The sequence below is a fragment of the Nannobrachium achirus genome (genome assembly GCF_963921795.1).
Source record: "Nannobrachium achirus genome assembly, chromosome: 4".
NCBI classification, from domain to species: Eukaryota; Metazoa; Chordata; class Actinopteri; order Myctophiformes; family Myctophidae; genus Nannobrachium; species Nannobrachium achirus.
The window spans coordinates 51,675,231-51,689,625 of NC_137813.1; the positions used below are offsets into that span (position 1 = coordinate 51,675,231).

General features: G+C 43.1%; 5 protein-coding genes across 5 annotated transcripts in view; all 5 read left to right on the forward strand.

The window, feature by feature from the left end:
• The window catches only part of LOC308284416 (histone H3.2-like), a gene marked incomplete at both ends in the record, with an annotated part of 91,401 nt that overhangs the window by 76,566 nt on the left and 440 nt on the right, over nucleotides 1–14,395 (forward strand). The gene's annotated exons all lie outside the window — the stretch shown is intronic.
• Nucleotides 6,718–7,029, forward strand: LOC308284414 (histone H4; the record flags this gene model as incomplete). Its single annotated transcript, XM_080725018.1, has 1 exon — nucleotides 6,718–7,029. The coding sequence occupies one exon, from the start codon at nucleotides 6,718–6,720 to the stop codon at nucleotides 7,027–7,029; it is 312 nt and encodes a 103-aa protein (XP_080581144.1).
• LOC308284413 (histone H2B-like) lies at nucleotides 8,038–8,412 on the forward strand (the record flags this gene model as incomplete). The annotated part of the gene is made up of 1 exon (XM_080725017.1): nucleotides 8,038–8,412. One exon carries the CDS (start codon nucleotides 8,038–8,040, stop codon nucleotides 8,410–8,412), a length of 375 nt encoding a protein of 124 aa, XP_080581143.1.
• LOC308284405 (histone H1-like) lies at nucleotides 9,953–10,558 on the forward strand (the record flags this gene model as incomplete). Its single annotated transcript, XM_080725009.1, has 1 exon — nucleotides 9,953–10,558. The coding sequence occupies one exon, from the start codon at nucleotides 9,953–9,955 to the stop codon at nucleotides 10,556–10,558; it is 606 nt and encodes a 201-aa protein (XP_080581135.1).
• LOC308284116 (ruvB-like 2) lies at nucleotides 11,683–13,656 on the forward strand (the record flags this gene model as incomplete). The annotated part of the gene is made up of 2 exons (XM_080724653.1): nucleotides 11,683–13,022; nucleotides 13,287–13,656. 2 exons carry the CDS (start codon nucleotides 11,683–11,685, stop codon nucleotides 13,654–13,656), a joined length of 1,710 nt encoding a protein of 569 aa, XP_080580779.1.

Sequence of the window (14,395 nt, forward strand, 5' to 3'; positions counted from 1 at the left end):
TTGTAATGTGTGGACATTAGAACATCAAATGTTGTTGTTTTGCACTTGCTTTTTGGATCCCTCACTCTGAAGTCTTATAGATAAACTGAGGAGTTAAACACTTACATTAACATGTATCATGGTGGATTAGGAATATTTGGGGTTATATTATTGACATGAACGAATAAATTCGTATTTGGCAAAAAGTGGAACGTTAATAACAGGGCCCCGGCACACGGTGGCTCAAGCTCAGGGGCCCCCTAGCTCAGGGGCCCCTGGGCCTGGGCCCACTGTGCCCGTTAGGTAATCCATCCCTGGCCAGCACTAAAGTTCAGCCCTAGGACTACGCATTCTGTTATTTGAAAATAGCCGATCTACAAGCTCACAATGCATTGCAATGCCAGGCATTATTGCAGACAGTATAGGCCTATTGCAGTATTGGTACTTTTACTCAAGTATTGGTAGCCTACTTTTACTCAAGTAAGAAAATGTTGTAGGCCTACTTTTTCCACCTCTGCTCAGCTGTGGTGGTGTCTGTGGTGGTGTCTGTCTGTAGCCTAGTAAACTGACTCCTCCCATCTTCAGTTCGAATCTGAAGGCAGGAAGAGAGACTGGTTTACGAGGCTAGTCTGTCTGCGCTCTGCGCCGCACTTCCTCGAGCGCAATTACGCACGACTAAACACCAGCCTAGTGTCCTTAGATGTTCTCTTCTTACAGTTCTTTGAATCATCTGTGCAATTCGCAGCGTGACATGATCGGAGTATCGTTGTCTTTAAAAGTTGCACCAGCTACGTTATGCATATTTATGCAAGGCACGGTGTTATTTATTGTCTAATATTAATAAATAATAACGCATTGTGACAAATCAGGAATAGGCTACCAAGAATGCAGAAACGCCCTAAACCCTACATGTAGACTAGACATACGCCTAACCATTCTGAAAATAAGCATATAGTGACCTGTGGTGGAGACTATTAGGAATGATTAAAATGTGTTAATTGGCTTCCATTAGGTCTAAAGTAGCCTATAACATTAACAACAACAATAGTCCATGGGCCAGACGGGTTGTCGGTATCAAAAAGGTGGCAAAGGTTACCATGCATTTTTGAAAAGCTCTATATCTGTAGATTATATTTTGGTATGATAACCCTTTCTTAGACACAGCTAAATTGGTGTTATCAGCCGCTGGAGTTGGTGTCCCATTAACTTTACATTACAAGGAAAAAAAGCAAAAAAATAATCTGTTTTTAGTAGCATAAGAGGGGTCAAACTAGGGGATTTGTCATGATGCCGAATCCATTGCAAGCATTTGTTTTGCACAAAAAACATTCCTTGGGCTAGAAAACGGACCAAAATAACGGTGAAAAGTGATGACTCATCACTTTTCACAGGTTTGAGAGGCTGAAATCTAGCCCAAGGAATGTTTTTCATGCAAAACAAATGCTTGCAATGGATTCGGCATCATGAAAACCCCCTAGTTTGACCCCTCTTATGCTACTAAAAGCAGATTAATCTTTTTACCTTTTTTCCTGTAATGTAATGTTAATGGGACACCAACTCTAGAGGCTGATAACACCAATTTAGCTGTGTCTAAGAAAGGGTTATCATACCAAAATATAATCTACAGATATAGAGCTTTTCAAAAATGCATGGTAACCTTTGCCACCTTTTTGATACCGACAACCCGTCTGGCCCATGGACTACAATGACTACCTTTCCATTAAGGCACTACACGTCCCCTGGCCCTGCTGCTGCCTTGACCGAGGTTTGAATAATTGGCCTATAAAAAATTCATTACAAATAGGCCTAATAGCCTATTCAACTTTTGTTTTGTAAAAGTTTGATAAAGTAAAGAAGGCATAACTGGGTCGTCTAGTAGGCCTAGTTTCGTTTTGCCAACATGTTGAGAAGTTAACACGAGAAGAGAAGACACCGGCACTATAAATGTAGGTTATATATAGGCTAATAATCAGTATTGTTAAATTAACGCAAGCCTGATAGCTTAAAATGAAATATACAGTGAATTATCATAGAAATTGTCCTCTTACCTTTAGCAAAGGTCTCACGTCGTTGTTCTGCAAATGCAAAGTTGAAAGTGAAAACAAACACGGAAATAATGCAGCTATTTATGCTATGTGGGGAGAGAGAGAGAGAGAGGGGGGGGGGGGAGGAGGAGGAGGAGGTGGTGGTGGTGGTGGAAGAGGAGGAGAAGGATATCAAATGGAATTCAACCACCTTAAAGACTACTGATCATGGTGGATACTTTCCTGCACTGTCTGCGTTGAGTAATCTCGATACATGAAAACTGTTTCACCCCGTTCAATTGTACATATTTTATTTGTGATTGATTGTATTGTAGCCTACTTTCATGCCAATAAAACCCTTTAATTGAATTGAATAATTGAATTGAGATAATTGAAAGAGAGAGAGAGGTAGAGAGACACACACACACACACACACACACACACACACACACACACACACACAGATCTAGAACACATAGAATCAAAAACATAGATCTAGAACACATACAATTTATAGATCTAGAACATAGAATTAATAGATCTAGAACACATAGGAGCTACAAAATAGTCCTAGAACACATATAATGTATAGATCTAGAACACATAGTTAATTTATATTTTTTCAATACTATTTTTTGGGACGGTTTACATTCATTTGGGGACGGTTACATTTGTATTTTGGGACGGTCCTGGGACGTTTGTTAAAAAAGTTAGCCTGGAGCCCTGCTGGCACCCACTTTATTCACTTCTTTTTTTGCGACGCTTCTTCTTCTGAGTACAGAAGAGTAAGTAGTAAGACGCCTCAGGGCGACATGCGACCTCGCCCGACCTCGCCCTAATGGCCACCTGGCCAGTGATGTATATCGGACTAGTTATACCATATATGGAGATCCATGTACTGTATATAGTGCATCCCTTTTATGCCCATACATGGAGATCCCTGTCTGAACCAGTTGCACAGATATGGGCTGTCTTCCTCCAAATATGGGCATTCCCATATGAAGTCCTGTTAGATATGGGCTTAATATTGATGACATCAGGGATCTCCATAATGGGCATAAAAGGTATTCTGTTAGAGTGGTTCCCATGACATCACAACATACAATAGCCTATATGTTATGCCCATACATGGAGATCCCTATCTGAACCAGCCACACAGATACGGGCCATGTCTTGGCCATCTGGCCAGTGATATATATATTGATGACATCAGGGATTTATCTTCATATATGGGCATAAAGGGACTTCTGGGGAATACCCATACAGTATATGGACTTTTACATAGGTCACCTGTGATATCACCTGTGATGTCACAGTGATGTGTGAAGGGAACCAACCCATATACTGTAAAAATATGTACACACACACGGCTTCACAGAGACAGGCTGTGACATTTCTCATAGTAAACTGCGACCTTTGGTTGCAATTATTTGGGTAACTATAAAAACAGTAACAGATTGAGAAGGGCACTGTTGCGCAGCCTAGACACACACACACACACACACACACACACACACACACACACACACACACACACACACACACACACACACACACACACACACACACAATGATTTTTATTTGCGCATTAAAAAAAAAAATTGAAACAAATTGACTTGGGTTGTGCAGGTGAGATTTAGAAAACCCAGTTGGGTTTATAAGGTTAATCTCACCTCATTAAACAGCATAGTAAAAAATATAGAAATACAAAGAAATAAAAATAACAGACAACATAGCGACATCAAATAATACAATAAATGAATATAGGCTAGCCTACAGTATGAAAAGTAAATTTCATTAATAAAAGAAAGAAAAGAGTGTGGGTGTGGGAGACTACGTGGATTTTTATTTCATCAAGTGGGTTCTAAGCTTATATTTAAATTGATTGAGTGACCAAGTAGACTTTGATGAAATTAATTGCAATATGGTATTTACCATCTGAAAGTTGGTGTGAACTGTGAAGACTGGATCCAGATGAGAATGTGACCGACCCTCCCTCCACATAATTAGGCTATATAACAGCATATTTGTACGTCTTTGTAAGGCTTCAGAAGCTGAAAATAACGGAGTGGGTGTTCTAAAACTTTAGCGATTTAACAGTTAGGACAATTTTAAGATTTGTTTTATAAAAAAAGTTACATGGTATAACTTTAAAATTGTCCTAACTGTTAAATCGCTAAAGTTTTAGAACACCCACTCCGTTATTCTCTCTCCCTGGCTGGTAGCATCTGTAACAGTTGGGCTACTGAGAGTTTAATGACTGCTTTAGTAGGCTACACTCGTTACTGTGGAAATTAGCGGACAATACCATAATGTTTATTATTATGATGATTATCCAATGTCTATACTCTCCGCTCCGCCACACTGTGTGATCATCATTATCACCTCTACTCTACCGCAGCAGTGGTAGAGCAGTTAAACTTAAATAAAAAGTATCGAAAAAGGTATCGAAAAGGGTATCGTATCGATTCCCAGGTATTGAAAAAGATATCGTATCGATTCAAAGGTGAACGATACCCATCCCTAATTATAATTAGGATAGTGGTAATACAAATGTATATTGTATTATAATCACAGTTAAAAGAGTACATTTGTTTCTTACCGATAGGGGTACTTTTGTGTAATGGAAAATATAGATATTTGTATGTGGTGGGGTGTGGAGTGGTGTAGTGCCGTGTAGTGTGGTGCTAAAGCCGCGGTCAAAAAGGGGCTATATGTGTGTGTGGTTAAGGTGACATGGATAAATGCTTGAAACAATCTACACAGTGGAAAAAGCGCCATAATGGACGAAAGCCATTGTGTTACAACGCAGTAATAATAAGAATAACAATAATAATAAGCATCGGCTGTGATGTGAGTTTTAGATCCTGATAAGGCCCATGCTTAATAACATTTTTGTTAACAGTTGTATTAATAATGTATCAATTATTAATAGGCATGTTTAATCGTTAATGGACTCTATGTGTAGATGCATGTTGGTATGTTAGGTTTTATTTAGCTTCCCCATTAATAATGAGCCAATGGCCATACTTAGCAATTAGTAATGTGATGATGTCACCATCAATAAATGTGACCTGATTGTGACCGAAGGTCGCAGTTTAGTATGTGAAATGGCGCATGCTGATTCCGTCTGTCTGGACACGTACACTTTTTTAAGGTCTATGGGCTCTGACATCATGCTCTGACATCACTGTGGTGTCAGGGGAACCACTCTAACAGAATGGATTTGCTGCTCTGACATCACGCTCTGACTTCACTGTGATGTCACGGGAACCACTAACAGAATCCCTTTTATGCCCATATATGGAGTTCCCTGATGTCATCAATATTAAGTCCATATCTAACAGGACTTCATTGGAATGCCCATATATGAGAACAGAACAGAATATGAACATAATCCATATATGGCCAAGACAGATGGCCAAGACAGCCCATATTTGTGTGGCTGGTTCTACAGACAGGGATCTCCATGTATTGGCATAAAATAAATCGTATGTATGATGTCAGATGTCATAGACGTCATAGGACCTTTACATAACGAATAACTGAGTAAGCATGTTTGGGCTCTCACAGCTTATCTCCATATAGACTACAGTACATGGATCTCCATATATGGGTACAAGGGGTCTCCATATATGGGTAACTGGTCCTATATACATCACTGGCCAGATGGCTAAGACATGGCGCGTCCTCGCCCTTTAGGGGCTTGGGGCGTCTTAGTTGGCCTATATGATCATATGAGCTATGCAAAGCTTTGTATGGCTCATATGACGTCATGATCACCATCAACAGCTAATGAAGGATCAGCATTCAACAGCCAATGTGGGATCGGCATTCTTGGTCTGACTACAGGAAGTGTAGATGGCCAGGTGTCATGTGGCCCCCTGACCTATTTATGATCGAATATCCAGATTGTCATGTGAGGCCCCGACCAATCCTCGAGCTAGCACTCCCCATGGACTTACTTTTAATAGTCTGGATTGTTTATCTGGGAAAATAAGAAAGCTACACTATAGAACTAGTGTCCTGTAGGCAACCACACTAATAAGATACACTTGCTTAAGCATTGTTAAGTTACAATTTCGCCAGTGTATCTTTATTATGTATAAAAAGCTATTTCCAAATGCACAAAGGTTAGTCACATATTGCACTTGATTAAAGAACACATTGAAGGTAGTAAACAAGGAATTATGTGACTAAAACGAGAGCCAGGGCAGCCATTATATAGCCTATTTTACAGAAGTGTTTGTGCGTGTTTGGGTGGGCTGCAGTTTTGGGCAACGCCCATGAGGTCTACCCTGTGTTCCCTCACTTGAAAATAAAATGCATAATATAATAATAGTAATAATAATAATATATTTGTTATGTTTACTGCTTGGTGGAGATACATTGTACCCTTATTCCTGGCTCACTGATTTATAATATGGTATTCTAAAAAAGACACATACTTGAAAAGTGGGAATCAATTCAATACTTCCACCAACCAAGTCTCTCATCTGTATAAGTAACCATGGCCAGCCCTATAAACCGTTGGAGAGGTCATTGTCATGCAGAACCAAGAAGGGGGTGGGGTCGGGGCTGCAGCTTCTTTGGCAACGCCCAGTGTAGAGCAGGCTGCCTGTTCTCCCTTACGTCCTCAGAACGCGGATATAAAGAGAGGGCTCTGGGTCCAGTAGGCATTCAGTTTTGTATCTACACACACAGCTGCAGCAAAATGTCAGGCCGAGGGAAGGGCGGAAAGGGACTTGGAAAAGGAGGCGCCAAGCGTCATCGTAAAGTGCTTCGTGATAACATCCAGGGAATCACCAAGCCCGCAATTCGCCGTCTGGCTCGCCGTGGCGGTGTGAAGCGTATCTCCGGTCTGATCTACGAGGAAACCCGTGGTGTTCTCAAGGTTTTCCTGGAGAACGTGATCCGTGACGCCGTCACCTACACCGAGCACGCCAAGAGAAAGACCGTCACCGCCATGGATGTCGTCTATGCTTTGAAGAGGCAGGGACGCACTCTGTACGGCTTCGGAGGTTAATAATTTCGACTTTATCTACCAACAACCCAAAGGCTCTTTTAAGAGCCGCCCACACAATTCTTCAAAGAGTTGATTCTATGCCAATGTGTTGTCCTGCACAAGTTTAATGTAAGTAAACATGGATGTGACAGTAAGTACAACTGTTACATGGCTGGTCAGTAAGCACGATAGTGCATTAAAGAAATCATTTGCATTTAAAATCACGAATACATTGTATTGAATCTGATTAAATGTAGACCAAATTCACGCCCACTTTTGCCAGCACTCTCTCACTCCCTGACTCACACTTTTATATAAATGAATAAAAAATGAATAAACTAAACTACGTTTACTTTTTACTGGGCTTCGGCGCCTGGGTGAAAACCATAGGACTGTAGAATGAGTCACCTTTCACCTAATTTCATCTCAAACGATTACACACATCTTTCCGTTGGTGTTTGAAGTCAGACAGCGGCAGCTACACATAATAAACGTGATTAAAGTATGTGGTTAAAAAGAACTGGAAGGGAAATGGGAATCAAGCTAAGCAATAGTCTGCTTTGCAGTTATAGTGACACTAATTTACAGATGAACACAGACCGTTCTAATTAATTATTATGTTCTGCATTGAAAGACACTGTGTTACAACTGGAATTGCCTATGGGCGTGTTGCATATCATTATTCAATGAAATAATAAATATACCCTAAATGTATATAATATACTTTGTCCCAACCTGAGACTTTCCACATAGGAGGGAAAATTTGTCCCGCTCATTTTGAGGGACAATAGAGCATGTTGTAGGGCTGGGCTAGCCTCGCGTAGCCAGGCTTACTCATCTCCGAAGAGAAAAGGGGCTGGGCAGTAAAACATTTTGCAGAAACTAAGACACCTCCCTCCTTGTGGCAGAATCACCCAATCCTGTGCAGGGATGTGAACCCTTCATTTACATGGGGTTGGTATAAATAAGGGTGCAGAGCCACATTCGGGGTCATTCCTTCTTCAGTATATCTACTAGAGAAAGAGCGAAATGCCTGAGGTAGCGAAGCCAGCGCCCAAGAAGGGCTCCAAGAAAGCCGTCTCCAAGACCGCCGCAAAGGGCGGCAAGAAGCGCAGAAAGTCCAGGAAGGAGAGCTATGCCATCTACGTGTACAAGGTCCTGAAGCAGGTCCACCCTGACACCGGTATCTCTTCCAAGGCCATGGGCATCATGAACTCCTTTGTCAACGACATCTTTGAGCGCATCGCCGGTGAAGCCTCTCGTCTGGCTCACTACAACAAGCGCTCCACCATCTCATCCAGGGAGATCCAGACCGCCGTCCGCCTGCTGCTCCCCGGTGAGCTGGCCAAGCACGCCGTGTCTGAGGGCACCAAGGCTGTCACCAAGTACACCAGCTCCAAGTAAACTGTCCTGCCTGCTCTAAACACAACGGTCCTTTTAAGGACCACCCATCTTTTCAACAAAAGAGATTAACCTTTTACTGGCGAATGAACAGCATTTCTTACAGAAGAGGCTTTAATTGAGTTTTTAAATGCAGTTTATGTGTTTGTTAGCCTTTACACTTGCAAAATACAGGATACCCCTATCGTAAACTGTTTTGTCTAGTATTGTAAGGCCAGAACTGAATTTAGCTCATGGCACCGAGTTTGTGTTGCACTGTGGTTGTTCTTGACAATCATGCAAATGTTTTTTATGTTCGAAAAAAACTCATTCATATGCAAATGTCATACTTGTCTTGTTTTATTTTTTATTTTATTACTGACAGTCAACAAGTATGAGCATGATAGTAGCCTCTGATCTGACCTAAATATTCTTCCTTTTTAGCTTGTAGTGAGGTCGAATCCATAAGCACTGATCATGGTGTGTATAATATCCTATATTTTGTGTATATTACCCCCAAACTGATAGAGAAAAAACAAAACAAGAAAAAGAGACGTTGCCAAGTTTTTGAATAGTCAAAGTATGCAAGTGGTTGAAATAATTGTGATACTATATTAACTTATTTTGCTGGGGAGTGGTCCCCAGACCCCTCTTGGCCACTTGCACTGTGCAGTGTGAAACTCAGCCTACAAGCCAAGGCCTACAACGCTACAAAAGTGCCTTGACATACAACCATGGATTTGGGGAGGGGGGGGGGGGCATAATATATAGGCTATACTGTATGTATATTGACAAATTCGTTTTGCTACATCCACAAACAACACTGACATATAGACGTATAGACATATCATACAATTTGAGTATAAATGTGGTACATGTACACAATTAAAGTGTGTCTTGTGTGTTTGACCTATGTATTTCGTTGTAAATGGCACCATTGGAAAACAATATATAATTGGACTTTCTTCAATAATTACAGGTGTGAAATGAGTCAAAATTAATAATAACAAAAAAAGAGCTTATGACCACAGTGTCCTCTCATAAGTTGCCATGCCACTGGACAGGTGTGCTTGCAGACACTGGGAAATGATGATTTTAAAACAAAACACTTTGACACAGATTACTTGTTTTACTTGTAATACATTGCCAGACATCTCCCCTTGCTGTGCAGTGAATATTTGCCAGGGTAGTGTATGTTGGAAATATTTTAAAAGACAAATAACAAAGGAAAGTTGGTCAACATCTCTCCATGTAGCGAGGTTATAAACGTCCCAAAACAAAACTCAGGAGTCCCTAGGGCTCTACATGATTTTATTAGGACGTGGAACTAGTCTGCTATCTGCTCCACTTGTTCTTTTGACTTAAAAACTTTTATTCACTTGTGTTTTATGTGTTTTTTGTTGAGGAGAAAACACAACTGTCTCAGTATTCCAGCACACAGAGCACTGACCCAGTGGGTTGAGTCTACATGGTTCTCATGTAGTGTTTAAATCCAGCCCCTTCAGCGCGTTCACTGTCAGTTTGTCAGTGTCAAGTTTCGAGAAGACAGGACTAAGTTACTATAATGGCAGAAGTCGCACCAGCTCCAGCTCCGGCCAAAGCAGCCAAGAAGAAGGCAGCCCCACGACCCAAGAAGACCGGCCCCAGCGTCGCTGAGCTGGTCGTCAAGGCCGTGTCCGCCTCCAAGGAGCGGAGCGGTGTGTCCCTGGCTGCGGTCAAGAAGGCTCTGGCTGCCGGTGGATACGATGTGGAGAAGAACAAGGCCCGCGTTAAGATCGCCGTCAAGAGCCTGGTCGCTAAAGGCACCCTGGTCCAGCTCAAAGGCACCGGTGCGTCTGGTTCTTTCAAAATGAACAAGAAGTCTGAAGCGGTGAAGGCGAAGAAGCCTGCTGCTAAGAAAGCCGTCAAAGCTAAGAAGCCCGCTGCCGCCAAGAAACCCGCCGCGGCAAAGAAGCCCAAGAAGGTGGCAGCAAAGAAGCCCGCAGCCGCAAAGAAATCACCGAAGAAAGCCAAGAAGCCTGCTGCCAAGAAAGTAGCAGCAAAAAGCCCGAAGAAGGCCACAAAGAGCCCCAAGAAAGTGGCGAAGAAGCCCGCAGCAGCCAAGAAATCTCCCGCCAAGAAGGTTGCCAAACCCAAGGCAGCGAAGAAAGCAGCCCCCAAAAAGAAGTAAACTGTCAGTTCCAATTTATACCCACAAAGGCTCTTTTAAGAGCCAACCACCTTGTTTTATAAGAGTATCCTCAATTGTACTTATGCGCCACGGACCACGGTCACATGTGAGATGACACAAATGGGGCCCCTGCTAAAATATATTTAATGTGTTACAAGGTTAAACGTTAAACATCGTAGCTGGCCTGTGTTCTAATCCAAATCACCTTTTCCTTGCCTTTTCCTTACATGCTTACAAACCCAACCACGTTAGATATTGTGTTAAACTTAACGACCTTTTGGTTCAACATGAAAACGACATGAATAGTAAGTACCATTACACATAATAGGATTGGATATACATCAATTCAACTCAAATGAGCTTTATTGGCATGAGAAAAGATACGTTTATATTGCCAAAGCAAGTGTCAAAAATAAAATAAAAACAGATGAAAATGGGGAACAATACAGTTGGAGAGGGTACAGCATTCTATAAACAGACTAGAGCTACTGTATGTTGCATTGTGTCATTTCATACAGGGTTTAAACAAATAGCACTGTCCTCATATCAATTTAGATAGTATAAGAACATAAATAAAACAAAGAGAAAGACTCATATCATATCGATAAGAAAAGTTGACTAGTAATATTACTGTAAACTGCCGTGACCAAAAACGAATAGGGGATTGAATTGAATCGTGTGTGTGTGTGGGGGGGGGGGGGGGGGGGGGGCTGCTGATCTGCCTGTCCTCCCTTACGTCCTCAGACTCAGAGGAACCTCCTTCTTTGTGGGCCGGGATGAACCCAAAGTTTTTAGACAGGGGGCAGGACTCTGGGAGGAGCCATAAGGAGGACGATGATGCTGATTGGAGGGGAGCTCAAACACACTCACCCCGCGCTCTCATTCTTTGTTGTGATTGGTTGGGGCGCACCCAGACTCTCCTTTCCTTTCTTTAGTCGAAGATATAAAAGGTCTCGCGCGCCTCTCAACCAGCACATTTCTTTGAGCTACTACTCCAGAAAAACCAACTACACGATGTCAGGACGAGGCAAGACCGGCGGCATCTTCAGCTTGGAGGAGCACAGTGTAACACACTAGATGTAAAGTCTTTTACTGTTTAAGGGCACATCGTTGCTTGGATCATCATGGACATCGCGCTGTACCTGATCGCCGCTGCGATTCTCATCGTGCTGTTCGTGTTCGCGGTGAAGCGGCGCGGTCACACCAAGAATGAGGGCAATGCTGCGGAGGAGGTGGCGGCTGCTGTGGCCCATGGGAAGATGGCACCACCGGATCCGGAGGTCCGGGACATCACACGGATTGAAAGACAAGGTGCACATTCTCACATTCGTGGCCTTGGTTTGGGTGATGATTTGAAGCCAATAAAGGAGTCTCAGGGGATGGTTGGCCAGTTGGCCTCCCGTCGGGCAGCTGGCATCATCCTGGAGATGATCAAAGACGGAAACATCGCTATCGCTGGCAGGGCCATACTGATCGCTGGCAAACCTGGCACAGGAAAGACTGCCATCGCCATGGGTATTGCCCAGTCTCTTGGCCCTGATACCCCATTCACAGTGATGGCCGCTAGTGAAATCCTCTCCTTGGAGATGAGCAAGACGGAGGCACTCACCCAGGCTTTTAGAAAGGCCATTGGAGTGAGGATAAAGGAGGAGACAGAGATCATTGAAGGAAAGGTGGTGAAGATCAAGATTGATCCAGCCACTGCGGTGGGCAAACTTACTCTAAAGACAACAGATATGACGTCCATCTATAACTTCGGCAACAAGACGATTGAGAGCCTCACTAAGGAGAACATTAAGGTTGGAGATGTCATCACCATAGACAAAGCCACTGGTAAGATTAGCAAGCTGGAGCGTCCCTCCACCAAAGAACACCAGCTTCAAAAGAGGAAGGAGGTGGTATCCCTCCATGAGATGGACGTCAACATGAGCCGCCCGCAGAGCTTCCTGTCCCTCTTATCTGGAGACACCGGAGAGATCAAGCCTGAAGTCCGTAAGCAGATCAATGCTAAAGTGTCTCAGTGGAGGGAAGAGGGCCAGGCCGAGATCATTCGAGGGGTGTTATTTATTGATGAGGTTCACATGCTGGACATGGAGTGCTTCTCCTTTCTGGACCATGCCCTGAAGAGTGACCTGTCCCCTGTTCTCATCATGACCACCAACAGAGGCTTCACTCGTATCCGCCTAGACCGTCTCATCATCATCCCCACCTACCCGTACACAAAGAATGAGACCCAACAGATACTCAAGATCCGGTGTGAGGAGGAGGATGTGGAGCTAAGCGATGAGGCTCTCACGGCCTTGACCAATATTGGACTGAAGAAGTCCCTGCACTTAATAAGCACTGCAGGGATGGTGTGTCGCAAACGCAAGGGGACACAGGTGGAGGGGGATGACATCATCTTAGTTTCCTCCCTGTTCCTGGATGAGTCTCTCCTCTTCAATGAAACAGAGCAGACCCATATGTGCTGATGAACGGCTCATCCCGTCAACTTCACACTCAACACAGCACTTCCATGTGTGTCCTGAGCAGTACGCCTGCATGGTGTGAAGTTTGGACAAACACAGATATCTCAAGAACAGGCATACATAGAGATTCCTTGAATTCCCAGATATTTAAGTTTATTGAAACAGCAAAGACGATTAGCTGGCATGGTGTTGACTGCTTTATTGTGACATTTACTGAGAAAACTAATAAACGGTTTTGCCTGTAAAAAAAAAAAAAAAAGCAAGACCGGCGGAAAGGCCAGGGCGAAGGCAAAGACCCGCTCATCCCGTGCTGGGCTCCAGTTCCCCGTGGGTCGTGTCCACAGGCTGCTGCGTAAAGGCAACTATGCTCAGCGTGTCGGTGCCGGCGCTCCCGTCTATCTGGCGGCTGTGCTCGAATACCTGACCGCTGAGATCCTCGAGTTGGCTGGAAACGCTGCCAGGGACAACAAGAAGACCCGTATCATTCCCCGTCATCTCCAGCTGGCCGTCCGCAACGACGAGGAGCTCAACAAACTTCTGGGTGGAGTGACCATCGCTCAGGGCGGTGTTCTGCCCAACATCCAGGCTGTTCTGCTGCCCAAGAAGACCGAGAAAGCCGCCAAGAAATAAACCTGCTTCATTCGTTTGACAAACCCCACAAAGGCTCTTTTAAGAGCCACCCACTGTTTCAGTTTAAAGATGTTTTCCCCAGTTCTTGAACATGCACATTTTATATAAGCTCATTTAGTCATGAGCATATTATGATATTGGCATTTGTAGGCAATGTAATAGGTCTACATTGCATGGATCGTGCCACGTTAATTCAGCATTGAAAGCTGATTTTTATCTAACACATTAATTACATTCGTGTTAAATATTGAGACAAGATGCCTTCTCAGTCAACAATTCAATATAACTGCATAGCGGTTTATACTGGTGTATTTATTTGTAGGATTAATTGACTTTCTACAAAAAAATAAGCATAATACATGGTCCATGATGGCAGATCTTTGAGCACATTGATATACTTGGAAAAATGAATTAGAGTATGATTTTACTATATGCATTACATATTCTTTATACAACAAAGCATCCTTGTGTCAAGTGTTATTTTGTCACTCAAGTAGACATGTTTGTTTCTTGGTCATATCATCTCATATGACACACAATGTATTTTCAGTTTGCTGGAAAGTGGTATTCCATAGTATTATCTATTACAGCAGCTCCAGTGTGAAGTGTTCCCCACCAATCGGTAGAAAGTGACTTATGGTACCTCCCCAAAGAAGGAGGTTCCTGACGACTGACCAATCATAGAATGACGGCGTCTTGCAGACACTAATAAAAGGCAGCCGTTTGCGCTGTTCTCACA